Source organism: Somniosus microcephalus, chromosome 16, assembly GCF_052327205.1.
Source record: "Somniosus microcephalus isolate GS21.2 chromosome 16, FLI_Smic_1.0, whole genome shotgun sequence".
Lineage (NCBI taxonomy): Eukaryota > Metazoa > Chordata > Chondrichthyes > Squaliformes > Somniosidae > Somniosus > Somniosus microcephalus.
Window position 1 is genome coordinate 102,251,441 of NC_141002.1, and position 20,712 is coordinate 102,272,152.

A 20,712-nucleotide genomic window follows, 5' to 3' on the forward strand; every position below is an offset into this window, starting at 1 on the left:
AGGAAGGGGGTCAATTAGCGGTGTGTCAGGAGCAGAGAAGGTCATTCAGCGCCGGGAGCTCTTAAAGGGCTGCTGGCTGCCCTCAAAGCCTTCTTGCTCCTGTAGAAGAGAAGACCTAGAATGGCTTTGTTTAATGAAGCAGTTTAAGAGGTGCCACTGAAAGGGGGGTGGTGCTTATCGGCAACAGTGTCAGCCTTGGTTCAGTGGGCAGCACTCTCATCTCTGAGTCAGAAGGTTGTGGGTTGACAGTCCCACTTCAGGGACTTGAGCACATGAAGCTAGGCTGACACTCCCAGTGCAGTGCAGTGCAGTGCTGAGGGAGTGCTGCACTGTTGGAGGTGCCGTCTTTTGGATGAGGTGTTAAACCGAGGGCCCCGTCTGCTCTCTCAGGTGGACGCAAAAGATTCCACGGCAATATTTCGAAGAAGAGCAGGGGGAGTTCTCCCCGGTGTCAACATTTATCCATCAAGCAACATCACTAAAACAGATGATCTCCTTGCTGTTTGTGGGAGCTTGCTGTGCGCACATTGGTTGCCACGATTCCCACATTACAACAGTGACTACATTTTAAGAAAGTACTTCATTGGATGTAAAGCGCTTTGGGACGTTCTAAAGTTGTGAAAGTCACTGTAGAAATGCAAGTCTTTTTCTTTTTTTTTACCCAAACAATGCAACGCTCCCTCAGATACTGCGCTGAAAGGACAGCCTAAATGATGTGCTGAAGTGGAGTTTGAACTCACGATGGGGCCATTCGGCCCATCGTGCCTGTGCCGGCCCTTTGAAGGAGCTCTCCAATTATTCCCACTCCCCCCTCGCTCTGTCTCCATAGCCCTGAAGATTTTTCCTCTTCAAGTATTTATCCAATTCTCTTTTTGAAAGTCACTATTGAATCTGCTTCCACCGCCCTTTCAGGCAGCCCGTTCCAGATCACAACAACTCGCTGCGGGGAAAAAAATTCTCCTCATCTCGCCTTTGTTGGTTACACACTGAACTTAGCAATGTCGGGGAATTGGGGCAATTCCGTCAAAGTTGCATCGCAGATTCTATCGACTATCACATTTACGCCTGAAGCCTCGTCCCAAACCATCTGAAAACACAGGCTAAACAGCGGCGACAGACAATATGGGGCCGTGTGCCCACAATATCCCGGCACGGGTAACTGGCAGGCATGGCTTTCCTCTGGGAGGCTGCATTCGGAAAATATGTCCATAAGTAATCATGATGGTAATAAGAATTAGATATACATGCTCTGTACAATGAGTTTAAGCATCTGTTGGAGTTGAATTCTCAAAGCAGCTTATTAAAAATGTTGTGCATGTGCAGTGTAATTGGCTCAGAAATGAGTGATTAATACAAGCTTGTGTGGTGAACACCGCTGAGCTGCGGGTCCTCACAGCTGAATGGAGACCTATTACAATGACACGGTAATGGTATTGAAATGAAATGCACGGGGGCTTGTCCAGACCTGCTGCAGCTGATCGCAATACGCTGAGCTGAGGAGGTCGCGCCGAGCTGGGGGAGGGCAGCAGCAATGGGGCAGAGGGGCTGCAGACTGTGAAAATTAGCTAAAAGTTCAACGAAGCAGCCACACGGCCACGACTAACGGCTCAAACACATCGGGGGGGAATTTAGCAATCTACAGGTCACCTGACTGCCCACCTGGGAGAGAGGAGAACTTCATCATTGAGCACCTCTGCAGTGACAGCCACAGACACACCTCCACATTCAAACATCTTTTTAAATCTTAAAATTGGACTTTTTATCTTGCGCAATTGCACTGTTCGATATTCACACTGCACTACTGTTATTTTTATTTGGTCAGGGGATGTGGGCATCGCTGGCAAGACCAGCATTTATTGCCCATCCCTAGTTGCCCTCGAGAAGGTGGTGGTGAGCCGCCTTCTTGAACCGCTGCAGTCCGTGTGGTGAAGGTACACCCACAGTGCTGTTAGGGAGGGAGTTCCAGGATTTTGACCCAACGACGAGGAAGGAACGGGGATATACTTCCAAATCAGGATGGTGTGTGACGTGGAGGGGAACTTGGAGGTGGTGGTGTTCCCATGCGCCTGTTGCCCTTCTTGCTGTAAGAGGTCGCGGGTTTGGGAGGTGCTGCCGAAGAAGCCTTGGCGAGTTGCTGCAGTGCATCTTGTAGATGGTACACACTGCAGCCACGGTACACTGGTGGTGGAGGGAGTGAATGTTTAAGGTGGTGGATGGGGTGCCAATCAAGCGGGCTGCTTTGTCCTGGATGGTGTCGAGCTTCTTGAGTGATGTTGGAGCTGCACTCATCCAGGCAAGAGGAGAGTATCCCATCACATTCCTGACTTGTGCCTTGTAGATGGTGGAAAGGCTTTGGGGAGTCAGGAGGTGAGACACTCACTGCAGAATACCCAGCCTCTGACCTGCTCTTGTAGCCACAGTATTTATGTGGCTGGTCCAGTTAAGTTTCTGGTCAATGGTGACCCCCAGGATGTTGATAGTGGGGGATTCGGTGATGGTAATGACGTTGAATGTCAAGGGGAATTGATTAGACTCTTTCTTGTTGGAGATAGTCATTGCCTGGCACTTGTGTGGCGTGAATGTTACCTGCCACTTATCAGCCTAAGCTTGAATGTTGTCCAGGTCTTGCTGCATGCGGGCACGGACTGCTTCATTTACTGAGGAGTTGCGAATGGAACTGAACACTGTGCATTCTTCAGTGAACATCCCCACTTCTGACCTTATGATGGAGGGAAGGTCATTGGTGAAGCAGCTAAAGATGGTTGGGCCTAGGACACTGCCCTGAGAGACTCCTGCAGCGATGTCCTGGGGCTGTGATGATTGGCCTCCAACAACGAGCCTTCATCGTCGCTGGGTCAAAATCCTGGAACTCCCTACCTAACAGCACTGTGGGAGTACCATCACCATATGGACTGCAGCGGTTCAAGAAGGCGGCTCACCACCACCTTCTTGAGGGCAACAAGGGATGGGCAATAAATGCTGGCCTTGCCAGTGACGCCTTGATCCCATAAACGAATATATTAAAAAAAAAACACAACCATCTTCCTTTGTACTAGCTATGACTCCAGCCAGTGGAGAGTTTTCCCCCTGATTCCCACTGACTTCAGTTTTACTATAGCTCCTTGATGCCACACTCTGTCAAATGCTGCTTTGATGTCAAGGGCAGTCACTCTCACCTCGCCTCTGGAATTCAGCTCTTTTTTCCATGTTTGGACCAAGGCTGTAATGAGGGCCGCAATTTCGCCTACCGAGGCAGGTTAAGTGCGGCCGAGGTAGGTGGCGGACTGAGACCCCGCTACCGGTTCCAGCCCGCTCTGTTGAAGTGATTTTACGTGAATTGGTCTTGTTAAGCCCGCCCTGCGAGGTTTCCGGCCAATTAAAAGGAAGCGAGCCTGATGACATCATTTGATGACCCGTCATCAGCCGGTTTCCTTAAAGGGACCATGACAGTTGTGCTGTCAGTGTTCTACAGCATTGAGGTGCTGCAAACACTGACGAGCACTGCACAAAGGCACAGGGCTGCACCCAGGCTCTCCCATGACTCCCTCCATATGCTTATGGAGGGAATCACAGCACGCAGGGAGGTTCTCTTCCCTTCCAATGGGTGGAAGAGAACTCCCCAGGACACCAACGCAGCCTGGTTGCACATTGCACAGGAGGGCACAAGCAGGGATGTCATCAGGGGGACCAGGCTGCAGTGGCGCAAACCTTTCAATGATCTCAGTAGATCATGAAACGTTGCTGCAAAGCCACACTCAACCTCATAGAAACATAGAAGATAGGAGCAGGAGTAGGCCATTTGGCCCTTTGAGCCTGCTCCGCCATTCAACGAGATCATGGCTGATCATCCAAACCCTAGCACCCGGTCCCTACACCGACAGCCATCCCACCCAAGCCCTATCCCCGTAACCCCACGTATTTAATCCCCCCTAACACTAAGGGCCAATTTTTTTTTATCATGGCCAATCAACCTAACCCGCACATCTTTGGACTGTGGGAGGAAACCGGAGCACCCGGAGGAAACCCACGCAAACACGGGGAGAATGTCTGTGTGGAGTTTGCACAGTCACCCGAGGCCGGATTTGAACCCGGGTCCCTGGCGCTGTGAGGCAACAGTGCTAACCACTATGCCACCGTGCCACTCATCACATCCCCATCACTCTGCCTTCCCTACCCTACTCCTGCACATCCTTACTCACACCAACTTACCTTGCACCTCCACCCATCCCTCTCTATCTACATTATCACTTCCCCATTTCACTAGCCACCACTCACACTCACCCTCATCCTTGTCCAATCATATCAACTAACAACACACAAGGGTAGGCACTTGGGTCTTTTAGCCAATGTTCATGTACAGTTTCTGCTAATGTGGTGTCAAACATTGAAATCTTTATTTTGGACATTTTGCTCTCTTGGACAGATTTGTGTGCACCTTTGGAAGTGGCTTAGTGAGTTGCAGTGAATGGTGAGACATAATGGTACCCCCCACAATGGTGATAAGTGTAAAAGAAATGGCTTGGGCATTCTAGGGATGCTTTATGGTGTTGGTGTGGGGTGGTGCCAACCTGGCGCATCATGTGGCAGCCATATGGGTGTACAGCATCAAGTGAAGTAAATCTGGCCATGGTGAGGCCATCCCTGGCCTCCCGGGCAGCAATGTGGTCAGCTGCTGATGCCCTGTGTCCTGTGCAGCATCAGGTGATTGCGGAGAAGGTTGGTATTGTTGTTGGTGCTGCTGGTGTGCCTGGTGATGCTGGTGTTGGAGCTGATCATGGTGGGATTCTGAGGCCCAAGGTGAGATATTTTCAAGGGCCCCAATGTTGCTGGAATAGATGGCAGCTGAAGTTGAGATAACAGAAGCGATCTGTCACTGGTGAGAGAAGTTGCTCCAAGGAGGTGACAGTGGATAGAGAGTTTACTCCAAACACTTCAAACCTCCATACAGCTCAAAAGTGTCTTCCAAATCCTGAAGGCTCCAGCTTCTAACATTGGAAAGTGAACAGCTGTGAAATGGTAGCTTTTATACCACTTTTGCAGCTGTCACCTATTCACAGCAATGGAGAGTCACAGAGAACCCGATGTACTTACCTGATGTGATCCCCGAGCGACGGAACCTCATGTAAATGTTGGAAAAATGGTCAGTAGCTGGTAAAATGCTGCTTAAATACCTTTAAACACCCTCTGAAGTATTTCAATTGGCTCACCCGTCGCTTCGTGCTGTGCCTGCAAAGCGCAGGCCGAGCCATCACTTGGGAAACTTACGAGGAGGCGGGTTCAGAGTGGGATACCACCCCGCTGTCAATCTTGTAGATTTTGACAGTGGACCCGCCTCCGAACCTGCGCTCTGAGCGCTGGCAAAACCCAGCCCGAGATCGGGAGCCGAGTGGTCCTGGCGTTGGAACCCAAACTGAGCATCGGTGAGCAGGTTATTGGTGAGTAAGTGCCACTTGATAGCACTGCCGACGACACCATCCATCATGTAGCTGATGATTGAGAGTAGTACTATCAGTACGATTGCGCTGTTGTATAGACACACTGAACCTTTGGTTTGGGGCGTTGAAGGAGTAGGGTTAAGTTCGCCAGGAGGGGAGATTTAGAATCGGGCTCTGTCTGTCTGACTATAACAATTTGGATCTAGAAGTCAGAATGTGAAATTTGTTTGTTTTGTTTCACAGAACCAGCCGTGTTATTTCACCTTTGTGAACAGCGCCAGACTGTGGGATCGAGGACACTCTCGGGATCCTGTAAGTAACATTGGATCTCCAACCTGCCTGCTGTGTTACACTGGCTGAAGTTACCGGCGAGTGTAAGCTTCGGCCCCCGTATTAATGGGCAGGGGATTGTGATATACTTGAACAAATTAGTATTGCGAGGGGGGAAGTACCAGCAGTTTTAGCGGGCTTAAAAGTGGATAAATCCCCAGGCCCAGACGAGATGTATCCCAGGCTGCTGTGTGAGGCAAGGGAGGAGATTGCAGGGACTGACACACATTTTCAGAACCTCTCTGGCCACAGGGGAGGTGCCAGAGGACTGGAGGACAGCTAACGTAGTACCATTATTCAAGAAGGCTAGTAGGGATAAACCAGGGAATTACAGGTCAGTGAGCCTAACATCAGTGGTAGGGAAATTATTGGAAAAAATTCTGAGGGACAGAACTAGTCTCCACTTGGAGAGGCAAGGATTAATCAAGGATAGTCAGCATGGCTTTGTCAGGGGGAGATCATGTCTAACCAATTTGATTGAATTTTTCAAGGGGGTGACTAGGTGTGTGGATGAGGGTAGTGCAGTTGATGGATTTCAGTAAGGCTTTTGACAAAATCCCGCATGGGAAACTGGACAAGAAGGTAAGAGCCCATGGGATCCAGGGCAATTTGGCACATTGGATCCAAAATTGGCTTAGTGGCAGGAGGCAGAGGGTGATGGTCGAAGGTTGTTTTTGTGACTGGAAGCCTGTGTCCAGTGGTGTACCGCAGGGATCGGTGCTGGGTCCTTTGCTGTTTGTAGTGTACATTAATGATTTAGATATGAATGTAGGAGGTATGATCAGTAAGTTTGCAGATGACACGAAAATTGGTGGAGTGGTAAATAGCGAGGAGGGAAGCCTCAGGCTACAGGATGATATAGATGGGTTGGTCAGATGGGCAGAACAGTGGCAAATGGAATTTAACCCTGAAAAGTGTGAGGTGATGCATTTTGGGAGGACTAACAAGGCAAGGGAATACACAATGAATGGTAGGACCCTAGGAAGGACAGAGGATCAGAGGGACCTTGGTGTGCATGAACATAGATCCCTGAAGGCAGCAGGACAGGTAGATAAGGTGGTTAAAAAGGCATATGGGATACTTGCCTTCATTAGCCGAGGCATAGAATATAAGAGCAGGGAGGTTATGATGGAGCTGTACAAAACGCTAGTTAGGCCACAGCTGGAATACTGTGTGCAGTTCTGGTCACCACACTATAGGAGGGATGTGATTGCATTGGAGAGGGTGCAGAGGAGGTTCACCAGGATGTTACCTGGGCTGGAGCGCTTCAGCTATGAAGAGAGACTGGACAGGCTGGGGTTGTTTTCCTTAGAGCAGAGAAGGTTGCGGGGGGACCTGATTGAGGTGTACAAAATTATGAGGGGCATAGATAGTGTAGATAGAAAGGAACTTTTCCCCTTAGTAGAGGGGTCAATAACCAGGGGGCATAGTTTCAAGGTAAGGGGCAGGAGGTTTAGAGGGGATTTGAGGAAGAACTTTTTCACCCAGAGGGTGGTTGGAATCTGGAACTCACTGCCTGAAAGGGTGGTAGAGGCAGGAGCCCTCACAACATTCAAGAAGCATTTAGATGAGCACTTGAAATGCCACAGTATACAAGGCTACGGACCAAGTGCTGGAAAATCTGATTAGAATAGACAGGGCTTGATGGCCAGCGTTGACACGATGGGCCGAAGGGCCTCTTTCTGTGCTGTATAACTCTATGACTCTATGAGGGGAGGGCGCGGTGGGAGCCTGTTAGCGGGAGACGAACCCAGCGAGGCCGGGGACATAGCGGCCCTGGCGATCTGAATGCGGGCCCCCCCATCTCCTGGCGCCTACCTCCCCCCACCCACCCGCTCCCCCCCCCCTGCCTGCCACAGGTGGGGAGGTTAAAAATAGGTTGCGGGGCCAATTACATTACCAGGACACAAATTCTGAATCTTAAGTCGGCCGCCAACCGCTTTCGGCTTCGTTCAGAGCCTGAATCGCCCGTGAATATTACGAAAGCAGAGAATGTGGTGGGCTGGGACTGGGTTGCTCGATTCCGATATTTTAATTCCCCCCCCCCCCCCCCACCATCCACCCCCTCCTCCCTCCCTCCGCCTCCCCTGACCCACTCCCGCCCATCAGTCGGTGGGGTAAAATCGTGGCCTTCATGTAACAAGTCAGGAGTGTGATGGAATACTCTCCACTTGCCTGGATGAGTGCAGCTCCAACAACACTCAAGAAGCTCGACACCATTCAGGACAAAGCAGCCCGCTTGATTGGCACCCCATCCACCACCTGAAACATTCACTTCCTCCACCACCGGCGCACCGTGGCTGCAGTGTGTACCATCTACAAGATGCACTGCAGCAACTCGCCAAGGCTTCTTCGGCAGCACCTCCCAAACCCGCGACCTCTTCCACCTAGAAGGACAAGGGGAGCAGGCGCATGGGAACACCACCACCTCCAAATTCCCCTCCAAGTCACACACCATCCTGACTTAGAAATATATCGGCCGTTCCTTCATCGTCGCTGGGTCAAAATCCTGGAACTCCCTCCCTAACAGCGCTGTGGGAGTCCCTTCACCACACGGACTGCAGCGGTTCAAGAAGGCGGCTCACCACCACCTTCTCAAGGGCAACTAGGGAGGGGCAATAAATGCTGGGCCTTGCCAGCGATGCCCAGATCCCATAAAAACAAATAATTTTTAAAAAAGTACCAAAATTCCGGCGATGTTAATCCCGGTGCAGAATTGACAGGAGCGTCGCTGGGAGAGGCGGGCGTGTGAAGGTCAGCATTCCCATTTCGTTGCGCTCCCAGTTTCCCGGGCACCACAATCAATCCATGACCGGAGGATTGGAAGATCGTCCAATCAATCGTGGGGCGGGCGAGCGAAAGGAACGGCCTAAGTGTGTCTCAAGCATTCCGACCCAGTGCCGTCCCAGATCGATGAGCTCTTGTGTCCACTTGCACTAAAAGATTCATTGTTTGTTCATCGTTGGCGGACCTCACTCAATTGATCCGGATTTAATTAGTTGCACTCGGGCTTGGCGTGTAAAACGGAGTCCAAACACGACATCCCCGAAAGGGAAAGGAAAAGACTTGCATTTATATAGCGCCGGTCACCACCTCAGGATAATTGCAGTCAATGAAGTACTTTTTGAAGTGTAGTTACTGTTGTAATTTGTGCACAGCAAGGTCCCACAAACTGCAATGTGATAATGACCAGGTAATCTGTTTTAGTGATGTTGACTGAGGGATAAATATTGGGCTAGGACACCAGAGAGAACTCCCTCCTGCTCTTCTTCGAAATAGTGCCTTGGGATCTTTTACGTCCACCTGAGAGAGCAGACGGGACCTCAGTTTAACGTCTCATCCAAATGACGGCACCTCCGATGGTGCAGTGTTCCTCCCTCAGTACTGCACTGGGAGAGTCAGCCTGGATTATGTGATCAAGTTCCTGGAGTGGGACTGGAACCCTCAACCTTCCAACTCTGCCAGCAATGGTGGGGTGAAGAGAGGGAGAAATGCCCAGAAGACCAGAGCATGAAGAATGCTAGAGTAGATCTCAGGGATAGGCTGGGGCAAGGCTGCGGAGGGATTGAGAGACATGTGGCAAGGACTTTGAACTTAAGGCTTTAGAGATGGATGGGATGGTTAACCATATCGAATGGTATGGAAAGTTGAAGTACTTTTCAAGTGTAGTCACTGTTGTAATGTAGGGAAACGGGGCAGCCAATTTGCGCACAGCAAGCTCCCACAATTATTTTTACGCAGCGAGTTGTTATGATCTGGAATGCACTGTCTAAAAGGGCGGTGAAAGCAAATTTAGTAGTGACTTTTAAAAGGGAATTAGATAAATACTTGAGGGGGGAAAATATGCAGGGATATGGGGAAAGAGCAGGGGAGTCGGGCTAATTGGAGAGCTCGTTCAAAGAACCAGCAGAGGCACGATGGGCTGAATGGCCTCCTTCTGTGCTGTATTGTTCTATGAGGAGTGATAATTTTTTTAAAATTTGCTTATGGGATCTGGGCATCGCTGCAAGGCCAGCATTTATTGCCCATCCCTAGTTGCCCCTGAGAAGGTGGTGGTGAGCCGCCTTCTTGAACCGCTGCCGTCCGTGTGGTGAAGGTGCTCCCACAGTGCTGTTAGGGAGGGAGTTCCAGGATTTTGACCCAATGACGATGAAGGAACGGCAAATTGGAGGGTTGCAGGGCTGGAGGAGGTTACAGAGATAGGGATGGGGCGAGGCCACGGAAGGATTTGAACACGAGGATGAGAATTTTAAATTCGAGGCGTTGCCAGACTGGGAGCCAATGCAGGTCAGCGATGGGTGAACGGCACTTGGTGCGAGTTAGGACACGGGCAGCAGAGTTTTGGATGGGCTCACGTATTGTGAGCACTTTTGCTCGCCTTATCTGAGGAAGGATGTTCTTGCCATGGAGGGAGTGCAGCGAAGATTCACCAGACTGATACCTGGGATGGCAGGAATGATGTATGAGGAGAGATTGGGTCGATTGGGCGTATACTCACTGGAGTTTAGAAGAATGAGAGGGGATCTCATTGAAACTTTTCAAATGCTAGCAGGGCTAGTGGGAAGAAGGCCTGCAGTACCGCAGTGTGCCGTGCCGCAGCGGCACGTTGCGCTGCGATAATCAGTTTCAGCGCCCTAAGAGGGACGCGGAGCGCCTCGAGCCTCGGCCCGTGTCCCTCGAGCGGCACTGAAACTGAATTTCTGGCGATCGGAATTACTCCGATCGCTGCGCTAAATCCTGCGCTCAGGCGACTTTTGCGCCACTTTGGCGCCCCAACCCAATTTCTAGGCCATAAAATTCTAACAGGACTAGGCAGACTAGATGCAGGAAGGATGTTCCCGATGGTCGGGGGAGTCCAGAACCAGGGGTCACAGTCTAAAGATAAGGGGTAAGCCATTTAGGACAGAGATGAGGAGGAATTTCTTCACCCAGAGAGTGGTGAACCTGTGGAATTCTCTACCACAGAAGGCAGTAGAGGCCAATTCATTAAATATATTCAAGAAGGAGTTAAATATATTTCTTAAGGCTAAAGGGATCAAGGGATATGGGGAGAAAGCAGGGACAGGGTACTGAGTTTGGATGATCAGCCATGATCGCATTGAACGGCGGAGCAGGCTCGAGGGGCCGAATGGCCTACTCCTGCTCCTATCTTCTATGTTTCTATATATGGAGGGTGGAGGGTGGTAGGTGGGAGGCCGGCCAGCCAGGAAAGCTTCGGAATCGTCGAGTGTGGAGGTAACAAAGGAACATAAACCAGGCGTGCATGAATACTGGAAAGATTTTGCAATCAGCTGGGAGATGTTAAAGGCACTCGTATTATAATAGCAGCACAATGCTAGGATGCACGTAGTGAATCCCGATGATTAGCCATCGCCGTTTAATTAGAACACTTCAAATCATTTTCAGAGTATGCAAATCGCCTGCTCTAAATTGAGTTTGTTTGGCAAAGGTTAAAGAGGACAAAATAAAGGAAGTTGCTATTTATCTGATTCAAGCAGAGCACAGCTAGGCTTACACAGACTGCAATGGTAATTGCATTCTTTTTTCACGTTTAAACAACTAAAGACATCAAGCGAATCATTTCCCATTATACCTTCGCTACTTTTACAAACAATTCTCCTGTATTGATTTACGATTTCTAGATGTCAGGATCAGGCTTGAACTCACGCCCTTTTGGAGAGTCTCTGGGGTGTAAAACAGGCGCAAAGCAGACCAATTTAGCAGCAGGATGGTCTGCGCCCAATCTGCGCTGGGACCCACAGCTGAATCCACAGGGCCCCTTTTTTTTTTGAGCACCCCGATTGGTGCCTAAAATCCGTCTGCGATGAGTGGGGAAGCGTCGCGTCCTCCATAGTCCCCGGCAAGCAACCGCAGGTCGTGAAAACGTCTCATTTTAAAAAAAAAACAGACTCGTGGAGCAGGAGTGGCCCCTCACCCCGACTCCACAGGACTCGTGATCGCTCCTTCCCCCTCACCCCTTCCCCCATCATCGCCCACTCCAACTCCCCCCTCCTGTTGCTCCTGGGTCACAAGGAACCTCACTTAACAGCAACAACAGCAACTTGCATTTCTACGGTGCCTTTAATGTAGTAATACGTCCCAAGGCCGCTTCGCAGGGAGCGATTATCGAACAACGTTTGACACCGAGCCACACTAGGAGAAATTAGGGCAGGTGACCAAAAGCTTGGCCAATGAGGTAGGTTTTAAGGAGCGAGAGAGAAGCGGAGAGGTTTAGGGAGGGAATTCCAGAGCTTTGGGCCCCGGCAGCTGAAGGCACATTTAAGGACACCGTTACTCATCTGAGCCTCTTCTGGCCTGATTCTGCTCTTCTGCTGGTGGCTTGAAGTCCAAGCGCGGATCTCGGGGTCAAGATTACACCGGGGGGGGGGCGGGGGGTCCGAATTACGTCATCGGACCCCGACATTTCAATAATTACGAGCCTTCTGCTATTGTGTCGTTTAAAGCATTTCTATAGCGCCTTTCACGACTTCAGGACGCCCCAAAGCGCTTCACAGCCAATGAAGCACTTTTTGAAGTGTAGTCACTGTTGTAATGTAGGAAACGCGGCAGTCAACTTGCGCACAGCAAGCTCCCACAAACAGCAATGAGATAAATGACCAGATCATCTGTTTCTTAGTGACATTGGTTGAGGGATAAATATTGGATGAATATCAGCATTTATTAGAGTTAAAAATGGCTTAGCTAAGCGAATTGTCCACATGAAATGGTCGCTTAGCAAACGCTTAATTTAACATAGGAACAGGAGGTGGGCATTCAGCCCCTCGAGTCTATTCCGCCATTCAATTAGATCATGGCTGATCTGTATCTTAAATCCATCTGTCCACCTTGGTTACGTAATCCCTAATACCCTTGGCTAACAAAAATCTATCAATCTCAGTTTTGAAATTTTCAATTGACCCCCAACCTCAACAGTTTTTTTGGGGGAGAGAGTTCCAGATTTCCACTCCCCTTTGTGTGAAGAAGTGCTTCCTGACATCACCCCTGAACGGCCTGGCTCTAATTTTAAGGTTCTGCCCCCTTGTTCTGAACTCCCCCCCCCCCACCAGAGGAAACAGTTTCTCCCAAACTATGCTATCGACTCCTTTAATCATCTAAAACATATCAAGCCCCTTAATCTTGTGTATTCAAGGGAATACAAGCCCAGTCTATGCAACCTGTCCTCATAACCTAACCCTTTTAGCCCCGGTATCATTCTGGTGAATCTGCGCTGCTCCCCCTCCGAGACCAAGATATCTTTCCTGAGGGGCGGGGCCCAGAACTGAACCCAGTTACTCCAGATGGAGTCTGACCAGGGCTTTATATAACTGCAGCATAAATTCTGCCCCTTTGTATTCCGGCCCTCCAGAGATAAAGGCCAACATTCCATTAGCCTTTTTAATTATTAATTGTACCTGTCCACTAGTATTTAGTGATTTCTGTACATGAACCCCTAAATATTGTTGCTCCTTCACAGTTCCCAGCTTCTTGGCATTTAGAAAATACTCTGAACTATCTTCTGCCAAAGTGGATGACCCCACTTTGAACTCCCATCTGCCAGAGTTTTGCCCACTCACTTAATCTATCAATGTCCCTTCGCAACGTTCTGCTCCCACCAACACTCTGCCACCTAACTTAGATATCTGGCTCTCTATTCCTTCATCCAAGTCATTTATAAGTGCAGTGAAAAGCTGAGGCCCCAGATGCAGTATAATGTGGATAAATGCGAGGTTATCCACTTTGGTGGCAAAAGCAGGAAGGCAGATTATTATCTAAACGGCAATAGATTGGGAGAAGGGGAAGTGCAACGAGACCTGGGTGTCCTTGTGCACCAGTCGCTGAAGGTAAGCATGCAGGTGCAGCAGGCGGTTAAGAAGGCAAATGGTATGTTGGCCTTCGTAGCGAGAGGATTCGAGTACAGGAACAAGGATGTCTTGCTGCAGTTGTACAGGGCCTTGGTGAGACCGCACCTTGAGTATTGTGTGCAGTTTTGGTCGCCTTATCTGAGGAAGGATGTTCTTGCCATGGAGGGAGTGCAGGGAAGATTCACCAGACTGATACCTGGGATGGCAGGAATGACGTATGAGGAGAGATTGGGTCGATTGTGCTTATACTCGCTGGAGTTTAGAAGAATGAGAGGGGATCTCATTGAAACTTATAAAATTCTAACAGAACTAGACAGACTAGATGCAGGAAGGATGTTCCCGATGGTCAGGGAGTCCAGAACTAGGGGTCACAGTCTAAAGATAAGGGGTAAGCCATTTAGAACAGAGATTAGGGGGAATTTCTTCACCCAGAGAGTGGTGAACCTGTGGAATTCTCTACCACAGAAGGCAGTGGAGGCCAATTCATTAAATATATTCAAGAAGGAGTTAGATATATTTCTTAAGGCTAAAGGGATCAAGGGATATGGGGAGAAGGCAGGGACAGGGTACTGAGTTTGGATGATCAGCCATGATCTCATTGAATGGCGGAGCAGGCTCAAGGGGCCGAATGGCCTACTCCTGCTCCTATCTTCTATGTTTCTATGTTACAGATCCCTGGGCACATCACTAGTCACACCCTGCCAATTGGAGTACCTACCCATTATCCCTACTCTCTGCCTCCTACCTCCTAACCAATTCCCAATCCAAGCTAATAGGTTGACTCCAATTCCTAAATGATTCTTACATGGAACCTTGCCAAATGCCTTCTGGATGCCCATATAAATAACATCCCTTATCTACCACGTTAGTTAACGCCTCAAAAATTTCAACTAGGTTCGCTAGACATGACTCACCCTTTACAAATCCACGTTGGCTCTCTCTGACCAGCTCATGTTTGTCCAAATGCTCAGTCACTCTCTCCCTAATAACAGCTTCTAGTAACTTCTCCACAACACACGTTAGACCAATAGGCCTCTAATTTCCTAGTTTATCTCTGTTACCTTTCTTAAGTAGTGGAATGACATTTGACAGTTTTCCTATCCAAGGGGACAATTCCTGAATCGAGAGAGTTTTGGAAGATCATGACTAAAGCATCAACAATTTCCTCACCTACATCTTTTAATCCCCTGGGGTGGAATCCATCGGGTCCTGGAGATTTGCCTGACTTTAGTCTCATTAGTTTCTCCAGCCCCGAAGAAAGCTGCCCACAAGGATCTCACAATCTGTGGGGCGAGTAATTCGCCTTTTTCGATGAGTAAGTGATTTCAGCGCAGTGTAGTGGGAATCCCATAGCACGAGCCGCTGTGACATCAACAAGCTGTCTAAGCAGCCAATCACACTGCAGAATTCTCTTTTTTTTACATGTTACAGAGAGCAAAACAAAGATTGGGGCTCTCACATAGGGATAAGGTAAACCTGAAATAAATGTGAACAAACTTTTAAAAAAAATGTTTTTTTTAAAGTTTCTTACAAATTGTAATTTTTATCGTAATGGATAAATTTGACACTCCACAAAATTAAAATTAGTTTTTCAGGGCCATAATGTTTGTTTAGCAGTCAATACGCTGTTAAAACCCCAGTTACACCCAATCCAACAAGGCTTAACATTAACGGGGTGTTTAACAGCGATATTACTGCAGAAAAGCCCGTTTGTCAGTTTCACTGGTTACCCTGATTATGCTGATTTCCGGCTATGGGGCGGGGAGTGGGGGGGTCCACAGCACATCCAGTGTCGGAGCAGTGAATGACTGACCACAACTTCAGGATTTCTGCCTTTCGATGTGCAGTGACATGAATTAGTCATTCATGAAAGAAAGACTTATGAAATAATACTGAGCAGCCTGCGGGTGGTGCTGTCCAGGGAGAGTATAAATACTCGGGCACGGGCCCAGCTTGCGCAGAACATTCTTAACAGGAACTAGTGAAGGACACAACTAGACCTCCATGTTGTAAAACAGTTGATTAAAGCTTTGTTTAACGCTTCGACCAAGGGCCTAGTAGTTTTCTTACGTCATGCAGGCGCTACATCCTGAAGTTGCCGTCAGTTTCAAAGGGGAAATAGCAGCGGACGCTGTTCGTTCACCATTTTCACTCACCGCCAATTCCGGGTCAATGTTCCAGAAAACTGTCCCGAATACACTCAAGAAATTCGCTGCCTTTGGGACTCGAGCTGATCTGCTTCCCTCAGTCTAGGTGAACGTTCACGTCTCCCATTGTAACCACTCTGTTTTTGCAACAAGCTTCCTTGTACATTGTCACTTAACTGGAACATGTTTGTGCAATGACTCACCTCTGACAGACGAACACGAGAATGCCCTTTATTGCTGCAGTAGATTTACCATTGCAGTGTGTGCATTGAATATGAGAAATTGATGACAAATTGGCAGCAGATGTTTAAATATATCTGCGTTTCAGCTTATTATTGCTGGTTATAAACTATGAAGAAGCTCTGAAAGAAGAGGGAAGAGAAGTAATGTTTTATTTATTTGAGTTTGGGATGTGTGTGTGTGTAAAACGCTGGTAAAATTGCTTTTATTACTTATTCCTAGTTGCTGTAGGGGGCATTAAGAGTCCGACACAGTGGCCGTAATTTTGCCGGCGCTCAGAGGGCGGGTTCGAAGGCAGGTCCACTGTCAAAATCTAAAAGATTGACAGCGGGTCGGGATCCCGCTCTGAACCCGCTCCCGTGTCAGTTTCCCAAGTGCGGGGTCTGCCTGCGCTTTGCAGACCTGGCACTAAGCGGCGGGTCAGCCAGTTGAGATAGTTACGATGGTCTTTAAAGGTAGTTGAACAGCATTTTACCACCTTCTAGCCATTTTTCCAACTTTTCCACAAGGTTCACGTCGCTCAGGGATCACATCAGCTAAGTGTGTTGGGTTTTCTGTGACTCTCCATTGCTGTGAATAGGTGACAGCTGCAAAAGTGGTATAAAAGCTACCATTTCACAGCTGTTCACTTTCCAATGTTAGAAGCTGGAGCCTTCAGGATTTGGGAGACACTTTTGAGCTGTATGCAGTTTGGAAGTGTTTGGAGTAAACTCTCTATCCACTGTCACCTCCTTGGGGCAACCTCTCTCACCATTGACAGATCACTTCTGTCATCTCAACTTCAGCTGCCATCTATTCCAGCAACATCGGGGCACTTCACCAACAACAATACCAACCTTCTCCGCAATCACCTGATGCTGTACAGGACACAGGGCATCAGCACCCAACCATATTGGTGCCCGGGAAGCCAGTGATGGCCTCACCATGGCCAGATTTACTTCACTTGATGCTGTACACCCTGGCTGCCACATGGCACCACCCGACACCAGCACCATAAAGCATCCCTACAATGCCCAAGCCATTCCTTTCACACTCATTACCATTAGGTGGAGGGGGGGGAGGCGGCGTGGGGGACAGGTGGAGTTGCATCTCACCATTCACTGAATCACACTAAGACACTTCCAGAGGTGCACACAAATCTGTCCAAGAAGGCAATGTGTTGAAAATAAAGATTTTAATGTTTGACAACACAGTAACAGACACTTTACACGAACATTGGCTAAAACACACAAGTGCCTACCCTTGTGTGTTGTTAGTTGGTATGATTGGACTAGGATGAGGGTGAGTGTGAGGGGTGGCTAGTGAGATGGGGAAGTGATAAAGAGGGATGGGTGGAGGTGCAAGGTAAGTTGGTGTGAGTAAGGATGTGCAGGAGTAGGGTAGGGAAGGCAGAGCGATGGGGATGTGATGAGTGGCACAGCAGGATGAGGTTGAGTGTGGCTTTGCAGTAACATTTCGTGATCTACTGGGATCATTGAAAGGTTTGCGCCACTGCAGCCTGGTCCTCCTGACGACATCCCTGCTTGTGTCCTCCTGTGCAATGTGCAACCAGGCTGCGTTGATCTCCTGGGGAGGTCTCTTCTGCCCATGGGGAGGGAAGAGGACTTTCCTACGTGCTGTGACTCCTTCTGTAAACATATGGAGGGTGTTGCGTATGTACCTTTAAGGGAATAACTGGTCTTAGACTGCAGTACCGGCAATGACCACCCCTGTATAAAAGGCCCTAGCAGGCTTTTGTAGTTTCAGTTTCAAGCTGCCTCTTCTTCAGTAAAGTACCTGTTAAACTGTTCTCCCGAAGTCCGTGTATTATTGAGGCGCGGACTTTACAGTGGCGACGAGTAAGTTCGAACTCACCTGCAGTGTGGCATCATCTCACGGGGATCTCGCCTGAAAGGAAGGTCCTGGAAGGTCGTAGTCTGAGCAACGGGCGTCGACCGAGGGCAACCGCCCGAAGAATCCATCGGTGTTTGGAGAATTGCGGGAGAGACTGCGGTTCCAGCGAATCGTGCTGGTAGCAGGTAGCGCGCTGACCCTTCCGGACTGCGGCGGGCTCAAGCTCGATCGAGTGGCTCTACAAATCGGGCCGCGCAGCGTTGCCGGGAAAAGAAAACAAGAGCGAGAGGGTGGAGCGCACAGGGCGCGGTCGGTGCTCGAAAACAGGACAGCGGAGAGAAACTAAACGGGGGGGGGGAAGGAAAGTGAGACGCACCGAAGCTGTGGGTCACCGCCATTACCCCGTAGAATGCTAGGAGCAGCGCGGCAGTAAGGGGAAGAAGCAAAAGCGCGGGAGGCGCCATTTTAAATCGCCCAAGATGCCGAAAAGTGGCAGTATCACTGCTTTCGACAACGAGTTTTGGTGTCCATACTTAAGAAAGGACATACTTGCTCTCGAGTCAGTACAAAGAAGGTTCACTCGGTTAATCCCGGGGATGAGGGGATGGACATATGAGGAGAGGTTGAGTAGATTGGGACTCTACTCATTGGAGTTCAGAAGAATGAGAGGCGATCTTATTGAAACATATAAGATTGTGAAGGGGTTGGATCGGGTGGATGCGGGGAGGATGTTCCCGATGATGGGTGAAACTAGAACTAGGGGGCATAGTCTTAGAATAAGGGGCTGCTCTTTCAAAACTGAGATGAGGAGGAACTACTTCACTCAGAGGGTGGTAGGTCCATGGAATATGCTGCCCCAAAAAGCTGTAGAAGCTACATCATTACATAAATTTAAAACAGAAATAGACAGTTTCCTAGAAGTAAAGGGAATTAAGGGTTACGGGGAGCGGGCAGGAATTTGGACATGAAACTAGGTTCGGATCGGTCATGGCCCGGTGGGTAGCGGAGCGGGCCCAGGGGTCGTGTAGCCTGATCCTGCTCCTATTTCGTGTGTCTAATTCTGTTAGATTCAGGAGATGGTTCTGTGATAGTGGATTGGCGGTTAGGATCAGATCAGCCATGATCTTATTGAATAGCAGAGCAGGCTCGAGGGGCCGATTGGCCTACTCCTGCTCCTATTTCTTATGTTCTTATATTCTTATGAGGTAGAAGACTGGACCACGTATGTGGAAAGAATTGAAGTGTACTGCAAGGCAAATGAGGTGGCTGATGGAAAGAGGGCGTCGGTATTATTAAATCTGATGGGTGCGAGTACGTACGGCCTATTGCGGAATTTAATTACCCCAGCTAAACCAATGGAGAAAAGTTTTGAGGAGATTGTTCATATCTTACAGGAACATCTAAGCCCTACACCGCTGCTGATAGCAGAAAGATTCAAGTTCCATAAAAGAAACCAGCACAAAGATGAGAGCAATGCTGACTATCTTACGGAACTACGCAAGTTATCGAAGCACTGCCAGTTCGGAGCAGGACTGGCAGACACCTTACGGGATAAGTTTGTCTGCGGGCTCCAGAGTGAAGGAACCCAGAAACGACTACTTTCAAAAAAGGACCTGACGCTAGAACAGGCTTTCAGCGTGGCAGTATCCTACGAAGCAGCAGCACGGGGAGCTGCGGAAATACAACAGAAACCACAGGAATACAGCGCTAACGAAATGGCGTATGGAGCCGAAAAGTGCTATCACTGCGGCAGAACAACCCATGAGCAGAAGGACTGCTGGTTTAAAGACAAAATATGCAGGCAATGCGGGAAAATGGGACATATAGCAAGAGTCTGCAGGTCGGGAAAGAAGACCAACACGACAAGAACTACTAAGGAACAGTACAGGAAGGTAAAGAAACTGACAGATAGTAGTTCAGACGATCAGGAGAGTGATAAGGACTCCGGGAGCAGGCGACTAAGTTGTTTAAAGTTACACAACGTGATCGCAAAAGAAGATCACCGAACCATTTGGGTCACCCTCATGATAGCAGGGTCCCCAGTGAAGATGGAATTGGACACAGGATCAGCCCTAACTGTCATGAATCGACGAGACTATGAGCGGCTATTCTCACACATACCCTTAAAGGACACGTCCATTGTATTGAAGACATACACGGGGCAAAAGGTCTACCCCAGAGGAAAAATAAGGGTGCCAGTTGAATATAACGGAAAGGAAACACAGAAACTATACATGTATATACTACGAGATGGAGGACCACCATTATTGGGACGTGAATGGATCCAAAGACTACAATTGGATTGGCATTCCATTCTGGCACTAACTGTGACTGACAAAAAAGATGATGACGTCGCACCTGGACGTCTGTCACAAATTCTATCTGACGCGGAAGAGGTGTTCCAACAAGGACTTGGGACTCTAAAAGGAGTAAAGGCAACCATAAAGATTGAGGATAACACAACCCCAAAATTGTGGAAGCTGAACTGGAGAGTCTGGAGCGTTCGGGGGTGCTGTCTAAGGTGGACTGGAGCGAGTGGGCCACACCCATCGTTCCTGTAATGAAGAAAGCATTGAGCAGCACACCTGGGGAGTCAAGGAAGGTTCGCATCTGTGGGGACTTCAAGGTGACTGTGAACCCAGTCCTGCACACAGTACAGTATCCGCTTCCGCGGATAGAAGATATTTTCGCCTCACTATCTGGAGGGAAACGTTTTACAAAGATTGACCTGGCTCAAGCGTATCTACAAATGGAGGTGGAAGAAGCATCTAGGAAATACCTCACGATAAACACTCACAAAGGCCTTTACCAGTACAATCGACTGGTATTCGGGGTAGCATCGGCCCCGGCTATGTGGCAGAGGGC

At 49.0% G+C, this 20,712-nt stretch overlaps 1 protein-coding gene across 1 annotated transcript in view; it reads left to right on the forward strand.

Moving 5' to 3' along the window:
- Positions 1–20,712, forward strand: part of LOC147106440 (uncharacterized) — a 219,894-nt gene that overhangs the window by 14,322 nt on the left and 184,860 nt on the right. The window contains exon 2 of the mRNA XM_086009598.1: positions 5,679–5,747. Coding sequence (XP_085865724.1) covers positions 5,679–5,747 — 69 coding nt within the window. The remainder of the gene's footprint in view (positions 1–5,678; positions 5,748–20,712) is intronic.